Genomic DNA, 11664 nt, shown 5'->3' on the forward strand with positions numbered 1-11664 from the left:
GTGCCGAGGGCCGCACAGCCCCTACCTGCCGCCGTTACCAGGCCGCCAAGACACCACTGCGCCCGCTCATGGTCACCCCAGCTCATAACTCCCGCCCCCGCCGCCGCGCAGGGCGGCTCTTTAGCTAGCCCCACCCCTTCACGAGATTCACCCAATCACAACGCAAAGCCTCGCCGGCAGGCCAATAGGCGGCCGCTCCCTTACTCTCGAACCAGCCAATCGCCAGTGGAGCCGCTAACACAAATTCGAAAGAAAGCCCGCCCCCTTTCTTGCTCTTACCTATCAGGCAAGCCGCTTCCGCCACGTGGGGTGGGGGAGCACTCGAATGGCGTTAGGGGATTGGCCGCTCTCCTTCTGCTTCCGGGGGGCAGGTGAGAGCGGCGCGGGGGCTGTCATGGCGAGCAACGCCGCCAGCCTCAACGCGGTGCGGGAGACCATGGACGGTGCGTGAGGGAGCCGGCGCCCCGGGGAGGGAGGGAGGGAGAGGGGCTCCGTGCTGGGGACGGCAGCCCCTGTCCCAGTCCCTGTCCTCTCGTGGGCTGCAGGCCCCGTGCCGGCAGGTTGCGGCCGCGCGTAGCTGCTTGCCGTGGTGCCGCGTCAGGCATCGCGCCTGAGGCGCTCTGACGGCGCGTGTGGCGCTGCGCTCCCCGGGCCTGGCGCGGCTCTGTGAGGCAGCCGTGAGGCGCTCGGCGTAGGGCGGCGTTGGCTTGGAGCGTTTATCGGCCTGCGCGCCTGTGCTCGCGATTTGGAGCGGTTAATGGTCCCTGTGCAGCTCGGGTTTGAACTGGAGGGAGAGGAAGGGAGAGGAAGGGCGCTGGAAGCGGTGCTGGGCTGAACCCCGCTGTCTTCTTCCTGCGGACTGGTCGTGTCAGAATAGCATCCCGGCCTGTATCGGGAACAGCGTCACCAGCAGTAGGGAAGTGATTGTTCCGTTACACTCAGCTCCGGTGAGGCTGCACCTTGGGTGCTGCGTCTGGTTTTGGGCCCCTCGCTACAGGAAGGATGTTGAGATGCTGGAGCATGTCCAGAGGGGGGCAACGAAGCTGGTGAAGGGTCTGGAGCACAAGTCCTGTGAGGAGTGGCTGAGGGACCTGGGGCTTTTTATCCTTAGGAAAAGGAGGCTGAGGGGAGTCCTTGTTGCTCTCTAGAACTACCTCAAGGCAGTTGTAGAGAGGTAGGGGTCAGTCTCTTTTCTCAGGTAACAAGTGATAGAACAAGAGGAAATGGTTTCAAACTGCAGCAGGGGAGGTTCAGGTTAGGTATCAGGAAGAATTTCGCTACTGAAAGGGTAGTCCAGTACTGGAACAGGCTGCCCAGGGAAGTGGTAGCGTCACCATCCATGGAGGTATTTAGAAGACATGTAGATGTTGTGCTTAAGGACATGGTCTAGAGATGGGCTAGGCAGGGTTAGGCTGTGGTTGGACTTGATGATCTTGAAGGTCTCTTCCAACCGAAGTGTTTCTGTGATTCTAGGATGAGGTTGGCTTTCAAGGCTGCAAGTGCACATTGCTGGCTCCTGTTGAGGTTTTCATCCACAAACACCACCAAGTCCTTCTCCTTTAGTCTGTTCACAGTCCAAAACCATCATGAGCTGAACTTTAGTGTTTCAGGTGCTCTCTACCCACTGGCCTGCTGCTGGAGGCAAGGCAGGACTAGTGAGGTGATTTTTGGCTGCTCTGACACTTCCAGAGTATAAGGCTGTTCTGTACAAATGGAGAGAGATTTTTGGGGAAGGACAGTGTTAATAAGGATCATGTACAGTTATGAGAACTTAGCATTTCTCCACTTCCACGGGACTATTTTACATGGGAAGGATGGCTTCTAAAAGCTACTATAGAAAGTGAGCTAGCCTTCAGATTTAGGATCCCAGGCTTCCTGTGTATCAATGTGTATGTATTATTTAGGATAGACATCCATAAATTAACCTCTTCCTGAGGTCAGGTGTTTGGGTTTTTTAAGAAGAAAACACATTTCCATTCACTTAAAAATACACTCGATCTTTAAAGATTTGCATAAAGAGAACTGTAGAAGACCCCTCATGTTTGAACTTAGTGCACTTAATAAACAAATTAGCTTGGATTTTTTGTTGCTCAAAATGACATTAATTTTTTGAAATTCCTATTCGAATACGTATTTAAAGTGCTTTGGTGAAGTAAAAGAAAACGTAAAGCATTATGGTAGTTGTGTTCAGGTAATTAATTGTTTTCTTGCTGAGGGCCCATTATAAGGAGTAGAAGTGTTTGTAGGAATTTTTTTTTCCAGCCTTTGTAAATACCACATGAAATCTCTTTGGGGTCTGAACTTACTGCATAAATATTAGGCACTAAATGGAAGAGAATGGATTGGTGTTTAAAAAGCGTTCTTTAGCATCTAGTAGTTTAGATAAGTAAAATGCTTAATTTAGAAGTCAAATAAAAATATTTAGCAGCTGTTCTGGGGAATTGTTGTTAAGAGCTCAGAGTTTTTGTGGAGAAACTGCTACATTCCTCTGCCAAAGATGCTGCCTCAACACCTGAAGATATTTTCTGTTAGCAATTAGTGACCAAAACTCTTGCTGACATAGGAAATTAGAACTTATCTTTAGATTTACTGCTCCACCTTCAAATATATTGCATGCTTTGTGACTTACAATGAACTTCAGATGGTTAAAGGAAGAATTGTTTACTTTGGATAGCTGTCAGTCTTTTGTAGTCCTGTAGCTCTTAAAGCTCAATGGCATTTTATTGCAAAGGCATCAATCTGTCATTGCTTTTTCAGTCTGTGAAGAAGCTTTCACGTGCACAGGGTGTGTGGTGTGTTCAGAAGGGTTCCTGTGGGACCAGAAAGCCTTGTTTGGAAAAGGAAGCTTCCCTTGTGGCTTGTAGCTGGGGCTTTGGAAAGACAAACTGCTTTCTTGTCTTAAAGCTCTGCATACTCGTAATCCAACCTACTTGTCTGGGCTTCAAGAATATTACCACAGTTAGAGTTTTGGGTTTTTTAATAACATCTGATGTTTCCCTTTGACTATAGTGGAATTGTCTGGGTGTGTTAGGCTTTTAATGTCATGGCCTGGGTGAGTGTAACTCTGAGGCTGTGCTGCAGAGTATCTCTGTATACTACAGTAGAGTATTTTTGTAGGTGTCAAATGGGCAGCAGTCATGTGCTGTGCCCTTTAGGAGAATTAAAGGGGCTTTCCAGGGAAGGTTTGGGAGGAGAGATACCTTTGTTTCTGCACAAAGCTGACTGGAGTCTTCCTCAGAGTGTTTCATACTGGCTGCTCTTGAGTCAGGACACCTAAATATCATGGTATTGCTTATGCTTAAACCAGCGTTAATGTTAGTCCTGAAGTCAGGTCTGGCTATGGAAGGAGGTGGGTGCCAAAGAAAAGCTGTGGCCTCCAGCTTATGCTGGAAAGCTGACCACGAACACTGTTGTGGAAGGCTCCTGCAGTATGAACCTCAACTGTTCACAGTTTCTGCTACAGAAATTAAATGTTGATGAATAATGCTTTCAGTTGTTGAAATTTCATAGTCTGTAGGGACTAAAATGCTTTTTTTTTCCCTCTTCCTGTTGCAGTTCTGTTTGAGATTTCAAGAATATTAAACACTGGCTTGGATATGGAGACGCTGTCTATTTGTGTGAGGCTTTGTGAGCAGGGGATAAATCCAGAAGCACTATCGTCTGTTATTAAAGAGCTGCGGAAGGCTACAGAAGCTCTGAAGGTAATGCTTTTGCTTAAAAAGCTTATAACTTTAGGGGTTTTTAAGAATCAGATCTGTGTTCAACTTGCTGTACTTCAATTTGCAAGTTGTATTTTAAGGTATGATTCGTTTTTAAATCAAAGATATGAACCGTTCCATGGAAAAGGCAGTGAATACAACTGAGCGTAACGTGAAGCAGGTAGTGGCACAACTAAAATCTTTTCAGAAATAATTAGATTAACCCTTTTAAAAAGGGAAAAAAACCCACACCACCAAACACAAAACACCACCTAAACCCACAGGGTTTTATTCTGGGCAGTTGTAGCCACAGTTTGCCCCCTTATCTCCATCATATCACGATTAGTTTCCTACGTTCTCCTTTAACCCGTGTTATGTCACTTCTGCAGCCTCAGGCCAAATAGTTTGCAGCGTTCCTTGTGAACAGGTACATGCAGCTTGCTAATGTAGTCTTCACATACTGCTTTTACCAGGTTAACCTGTGCTTTGAATCTCTCCAGAAAGAAATGAGGGTATTTTGTGGTGTGTGCACATATAGGACTTTTCATAACTAACACTTACCTGTTTAGTCAGCAGAGGGCAACTATAGTTTAAAAAAACCCCAGTCTTCACTTGCCTTTTAGAGGATCTTCATGCTTTACTGTCTGTCTAAACATGTGATTTCTTTTCTGAGTGTCCTATATTTAGTTCTGAGGAGGGAGAGGGGAAGTCTGTATCTAGCCTGTAACTCTTTCTCTTCTGAAAGACTGTATTCAGATTCTTATAAAATCCAACTTACACGTTTTTACTAGATAGGTGCTCACCAGGGCTATTTTTCATTGTTTTCAAATTTATTACCTCATTTTTAACTTAACACTTTTCTGTGCTTATGCATCTTTCTGTATTTGTGTGCGTTCTTAAAGGTGTGCATACATACATGTATAACTGTGTATAAAAGTAGCTGAGGGGTAGTTTACTTCCTCTTCTTTTACTGTTTAATTATTCTTGTTTCTGTCTGTTGCCTGTTTGACCAATAACTGGCCTTACATTTACCACTGTTAGTCTCCAACAACTGTACTTCGCTGGCTGTGTTATTTAGTAATAAAAATCCTTACTGATGACCTTAATGAAATAATTTGCAGTGTGATTTATGCAGTTATGATTAGTGGCATTCTTCTAAGTTTGTTGTTAATTTTATCTGTATGAGTAGGTGTGATTAAACTCCAAAGAAAAACAAGTCATGTATTTGAGCACTTCTTGAAAGTGTTAGGGTAAAATGTACAGGATACAAGCTGGTTAGATACAGGATGTACACTTGAACCAAGCACGAATGGCTATGTTAATACAGGATGACAGTTGACAGCGTTATTATTTTAAAAATAGGATTATTCATTTGAGAACAGCACTACACATCTTATAATTTTAATAAGGAGCTTAACACAGAATGGTCTGGGTTGGAAGGGACCTCAAGGATCATAGATTTCCAACCCCCTGCCACAGGCAGGGCCACCAACCTCCAGGCATAATTTAATTAAGGTTGCCCAGGGCCCCATCCAATGTTTAGATTTAAGTTCTCTAGGTAAATTAAAGCAGTTACAAGAAAAGATGAAATTGAACCTATGTAGGGTCTACTCCTGGTGACTTATAATAATTTTACATTTTTTCTTTTTAGGCAGCTGAAAATATGACAGGCTGACATAGAAGACTTCTCTGTGAGAAGAACACAAAGTTATCAGGGAGTTTGAAGACTCTGGCTATTCAGAAAGTGAATTAAGTGTGTGAGAGAAGGTTTCAGAATATTTCTGTAACCTCTGTAAAAAGGATGATGTATAAATAGCTGTGACAACCTTTTAGTAAGTTCACCAATAATCTCATTGCTTGGTATTTTTGTGAACTGTTTGTGAATGTAGTGCAATTGCTTTTCTTTGGCATCCAGTATTTTTTAAATTTTGTCAATCACTGCACACTTGCTGAGCTTACCAGTATTTGTTGCTACATACTAATATAACGAGTATAGCTTTTCTAAGACAGTCTTTAGAAGTGCTAATATATACTGGGGTTTGTCTCTTGATTTGAAAAACTGCATGTACAATTTCAGTTTTGCTTTATGGACCAGACAGGAATGAAGCCCATCCTGACTTCATAGCAATTACAGTCGTGACTAAAGTCTCAATCTGAAGAGGAAATAAAGCACTTTTGACAATGCAGGTAGTGACTTGTCCTTTTGTTTCAAATTGCTGGAAAAAAGTGGGGTTTAACTTGGATAAGAAAGGAGCTTCAGTTGTCCATATGGAAATGTATGTAAGTTTAAATTCTAGCTTACATGTGATATTTTATGTTCACATATTAAATTTATTCTGACTAGCAGACCTAAACATATTAAGGCTATGTTGTTACTACCTAGTCAGAGCATCAGATTGGTTGATGGGAATCAACAAGTCTTAAACATCAGTCTGTTGAAGTCTTCTCATTCAACATGACAAATCTTCACTGATGCCAAAGCAAGTATATACAATAAACTCTTTATGTTATTTTTCCAGTAAACATTCTTCCATCCAGGAATTCTACTTCATAAGAACATGGTTTCTTCTGAATTTTTGATCTGCTGCTGTTCACCCTTGTGGGTTTTTTTAACAGCATATTTTCAAGGCGTAGTGTTCTATGGTACCTAGAGTAGCCCCCAAGATTATTTAGGGTGGGGCACAGTTGCAAAATGAACCCAGCCAAACATATTTGTGCAGAGGCAAAAAAAAAAAAAAGTTCTTGCTACTTTAAGAATTTACATCATATGCAATCCAGGTTAGAGCTTGACAAAAAGTGATCAAGGAGGCTAAATACTTCATGTTGCTGGCAATAAGAAAAATAAATTGCACTGGATCATGTACCATTATTTATAGTTAACCTGGCCAAAAAAAATATTCCAGGAGGATGCTGTGAAAACTTCCAGATAATGAAGCTGTGGGACTTTTAAGTGGTATCCTTGTTCTCGCTGATTAACACTTAAAATCTTTTGTAAATCAGTGATGTAGCTTAAGATTTATAACTTCTGAATAGTGGCTGTAATGTTTAAAAAAACGAAACAACAAACCATTAAGCTATTCCTAGTATGAAGATACAGCAATAACGAAATTTATCCTAGGAAATTTGAAAAGTCAATGAAACATTATGAAAAAACCAAGTCAGATCAACACAAATTAGAAGGTAGCTCTTACTATTTAGACTCCATGCTACATGGGAAAAGTGAGAAAAGATTGGGAGTATTCTTCTGGAAGGAGATACTTCAAAGTCTGTGAGGTATAAACTCTGAATGTTTTCTGTAAACTGTAGTAAATGTGCCCTAAACAATTATGAAATGGTATTAAAGAGTATGTTTCTGCTGGTGCTTTTCCTTAGTTGTCAGATCTTTGGGCAATAAAGAAATTTTGATGACTTCTCTTGAATATTACTTAGTGATTACTTTGCACTTATCTTAGAATGGTCTGGGATGAAAGGGAGACCAAGGATGATAGAGTTCCACCTCCCTGCCACAGGCAGGGCCACCAGCTTCCAGGCATGACAAAGTTGCCCAGGGCCCCATCCAAACTGGCCTTGAGCACCTCCAGGGATGGGGCCTCCACCACCTCTCTGGGCAGCCTGTTCCAACACTTCACCGCTCTCTCTGTAAAGAATTTCCCCCTAATATCTAATCTAAACCTTCCCTTCTTTATAGCTTCAATCCATTGCCCCTTGTCCTGCCATTATCTACCCTTTTAAAAAGTTGAATCCCCTCCTGCTTATAAGCTCCCTTCAGGTACTGGAAGGCTGCAGTGAGGTCCCCCCTGCAGCCTTCTCTTCTCCAGGCTGAACAAGCCCAGCTCCTTCAGCCTCTCTTTGTAGGGCAGGTGCTCCAGCCCTCTAATCATCCTTGTGGCCCTCCTCTGAACCCTCTCCAACAGTTCCACATCCTTCTTGTACTGGGGGCCCCAGATCTGGACACAGAACTCCAGATGGGGCCTCACAAGGGCAGAGAAGAGAGGGACAATCACCTCCCTGTCCCTGATGGCCACCCCTCTTCTGATGGAGCCCAGGATACCATTGGCCCTACGAGCTGCAAGAGCACACTGCTGGCTCATGTCAAGCTTCTCATCCACCATGACACCCAGGTACTTCTCAGCAGGGCTACTCTAAAGAAGCTCTTCTCCCAATCAGTGTCTGGGATTCTTCCAGCCCAAGTGCAACACCTTACACTTGGCAGTGTTGAACCTCGTTAGGTTCACCTGGGTCCATCTTTCCAGCCTGTCAAGATCCCTCTGGATGGCTTCCTTTCCTTCTGTTGCGTCAACCACACCAATGTATTTCCAGAGTGTTTTCTGACTTACTAGCTTGCTTTCAGTTTTGGGTCTATGCCCTTGAAATGCTTAAATTCGGATTGCAAATGCAGTATCAGATCAATTTATATGTAATTCTTGAGCTGACCAGTAAGTTCCACCTACCATTTTACTCTCAGTAAGCTTACTGTTTTTATTTACTTAGACACTTGCTGTTGGATCATCTGTCATGCAGGATTACAGAGCAGGGCAATCCCCAATTTGAAGTATATATATAACTAAAACCACATAATCTTCATTATTACATGGAACTAAATGTTAACATTGGTTATAGTTGAACTATTAACATTTACAGAATGAAATGCAAACCTTAAGGTTGAATGTTCAATATATTTGGGCTGAAAGCAGGAAAGGCATGTTGTTTTTTAAAACTGGCAGGTCTGTAGTTCCTTAGACAGCCTGTATGCTTCTCCTCAGTGTACTTTACAAAGTTTCTTTCAGAATACTGTGTGGAGCATACATGCTTAGGAACTGCTCTAGCAACTCCTCATCACTTTTGATTTGGGGTACTGTCCAGGACAAAGGCAAAAAAAATTTTGGTTTGCTTCCTGGTAATAAAATTAGGAAACAGGAAATCTCATACTGGAAATGTTTCTGTGCTGTAAAATGAAGTCTGCAACTTCATTCGCATCCCCACTATGTGAATGTGAGTGCTCAGACTTGCACTGGTGTCTGTGAAGCCTTGGCTGAATTTGTCACACACTGTCTTCTACTACATCTACCTGTAGGAAGCCAAGCAAGCAGCACATGCTTTTCCTCTGGCCTCCTTGCTTAGATGCTCTTGGAACTCGCAGAAAGATAAAGATAGGAATAGCTATACAGGTCCTGACCAAAGAGTTTTCTAACACAATAGCCTCTTTTGTAGTAAAAAGCAGATGCCTGAGGAAGGATAAAAACAATGCAAACACTTCTGGTTCTTTTCCTTCTGTATTCTCCTAGCTTCCAAGTGTCTTCTATTCCAGGCTTTCCTGAACATCATATGGTTTGTCTATTTATTAATCCCTAGTGCTGCTTTTTTTCCAGTACTTGTACAGTTTCCCCACACAGTAAACCTCTACCTATCATGCCTGTGCCAGTTATGATTCTGCAGATGTGTAACCCGTTCGCATTTCCTATTTTCTAAACTGAAGCATGTTGCTAACGTATTCCTTGGCTGACAAAAGGCATAGAACAGCCTCTGTATTTATTGTCCTTTGAAACTTTCCTGGGTTTCATTTCTGAGAAGGAAACCAAAACTGCACACAGCATTAGCAATGTAGCTCAATACTGTACTGTGTGCTTTCTTGCTCTTTGTTCCTTTCCCAGTGATTTCTGATACCTGACTCGCTTTTTCAATTTGAACCGAGCACTGAGCTGTTCTCAATAATCTGTTGTAAATGCAGGATCTTACTCCTGAGTGGTAACAATAAGCTCAGAAGCTGTTGTTTCATATGTGAAACTATTGTGGTTTATCTCCATGTGTATCATTATTTGTGCTGAATTGCATCTGCCATATAATTTCCTGATCAGTCTTACATGTCTTTCAGCAGTTCTTCAGTTTGCCAGTAATCTTACTACCTTCTGTAATTTCATCATTGCCAAATTTTGTCGCAGTCCCTTTTTAGAGGTTAATTATGAATAGGTCATAGGTCAAGCACCATATGACCCAGCAAAGACTTTGTGGAGTGCCACTGGTGTGACCTATGGCAGGAACTGGCTGTTTATTCCCATTCCTTTTCAGTGGTTGTAAATAGAATGCAGTCCTGCCTCCCACTTGTTTTCTCATTCTTACACTGAGTATCTTTAGTGTCACATATAGCATAACTTTGGGCCCTTAAGCACAACCAAGAATATACTCCTGCAGAGAGCAATGGCATTCTAGATAGCTTTTGGGGTCTGTGACATTTGTAATTGTATAATTACATTTTAGAAATATAAGCTTAAGTAAGAAAATAACTTTACAAGAGATTGGAAAGTAATAGAATAAAAAGACAAACATGGTCCTGAAGTCTCCATCTTAACATCAAGGAGTTTTTATTTCTTAGGCGATTGTATTAATGTCTGTTTACCAAAAAAAAAAAGTAAAAAAAGTAGTTATAAAAATGCTGAATGATGACAAGGCTAAGGCACTTGACTAAATAGAACTGCATCTGTAAGAAGTGCATTTATAATGTTCTTTCCCACCTGCTGGTGTCCAGCTGAGCAAATACCAGGTAAATCCTAAACTCACTTTTTAATTAAATCAACTAGTTTACTCCAGGGACTGCTTCCAGCAGGCTGCACCAGGTTGGGTCCTCCCCAGGTTGGGTCCTCCACCTTCAAATGCTCCCATCTACTATTGTGTGCTTTGAGTTTCATGGTATAGAAACACTGCAGCCCTCGTTATTTGAATATAGTTTAAATGCACAGAAAAAAAGCTTGAAAAATGAGAGTCACCTGTGACAAACACCATATGGTATGGCTGTAGGAAACCTGCTTTAAAGAGAACTAAAGCTGAACAGTGGGGCCTTATATTACCCAAGCTAGGGACTTAGGCGTGTCTTTAGTAGTGGAGATTCAACTCTTTGAAGCACAAACAGTACTTCTAGTTAAAGTTTGGAAAACAGAATTCCAAAGAATGAAAGATGTGCTGAAGTAATTTTAACCTTTAAAAGAGCAAAGGTGATAACAGAACTGAAGACCAGGCTCCTAGCGTCAGCACTAGCAAACTGTGAACCACTGAACTTGGGATTTTATCAGCAAAGAACAAAGAACAAAAGAATGTACCAGCTTCCATTTGAACATTGTTTGGTGGAAATGTCAGTGGGCTATTTTTTTATTATCTATGGTTTTACATGTGAGATCTTGATGTGTATTTCAGTTTATGCAGAATAGTTTTCAGCTAAAACACACCAGTGGCATCATTTAGTAAAAGCACAGTTGTAACTGTGTTGTTACCTGTTTTCATAGAATCATAGGGGTTGGAAGGGACCTCTAGAGATCATCGTGTCCAACTTGTCTTGTTATCTTGGGAGTGAGATTTGGAAAAGATCAACTTTCAAAAATATGAAAACCCCAAAAATCTCAGTTTTAAAAAAATTATACATAGTCACGGATTTTGAAACATCATAACCAACTACTTACTGTGATGATTTTGTGAAGTTGTAGGAAGAGTTCCATTTAGACACAGAAAATATGTTTATCAAGTAGAAAGAGTGAAGTAAAACTATAGTGCTGATTACTTCCAGAAAGTTGTAGGGAGGGAAGGATAATGTAAATGAAAGCTGTAAAACTTCCAGGCCTGTAACAAGTCTGATGAGGTCTGAAAGAGCTCAGGAGTGTGCAGGTTCTCAAAGAGAAGTTGAGAAGAGACAGAATGACCATGGGCGTGCCCTTAGCATAGAAGGAAGTCCTCACAGAGAAAACATACCAGGTCCAGTAGCTGCTGTTAGACAAATCATACCTTAAAAATAAGGTGCAACTTCCCAGAAATGAAGGTAAGTGAACTTCGATGTGGCATGCTAGGGAAATGGCAAACTGCCTACTGCTTTTAGTTGTTAAAATAAAATTAAGAATATTTCTAAAATATGTAATTTAATCCAGTTTCTAGGGAAAAGCCTACAACACCTCTCTGCAGGGTGTCAGGCACGCTGGCTGTAGCA

At 42.0% G+C, this 11664-nt stretch overlaps 1 protein-coding gene across 1 annotated transcript; it reads left to right on the forward strand.

Moving 5' to 3' along the window:
* The first annotated feature begins 375 nt into the window (after positions 1-375).
* Positions 376-5884, forward strand: MZT1 (mitotic spindle organizing protein 1). Its single transcript, XM_084279628.1, has 3 exons — positions 376-443; positions 3556-3701; positions 5350-5884. The coding sequence occupies exons 1-3, from the start codon at positions 395-397 to the stop codon at positions 5371-5373; spliced, it is 219 nt and encodes a 72-aa protein (XP_084135754.1). The 5' UTR covers positions 376-394; the 3' UTR covers positions 5374-5884.
* The last annotated feature ends 5780 nt before the right edge of the window (positions 5885-11664 follow it).

The sequence above is a fragment of the Gallinula chloropus genome (genome assembly GCF_964237585.1).
Source record: "Gallinula chloropus genome assembly, chromosome: 1".
NCBI classification, from domain to species: domain Eukaryota; kingdom Metazoa; phylum Chordata; class Aves; order Gruiformes; family Rallidae; genus Gallinula; species Gallinula chloropus.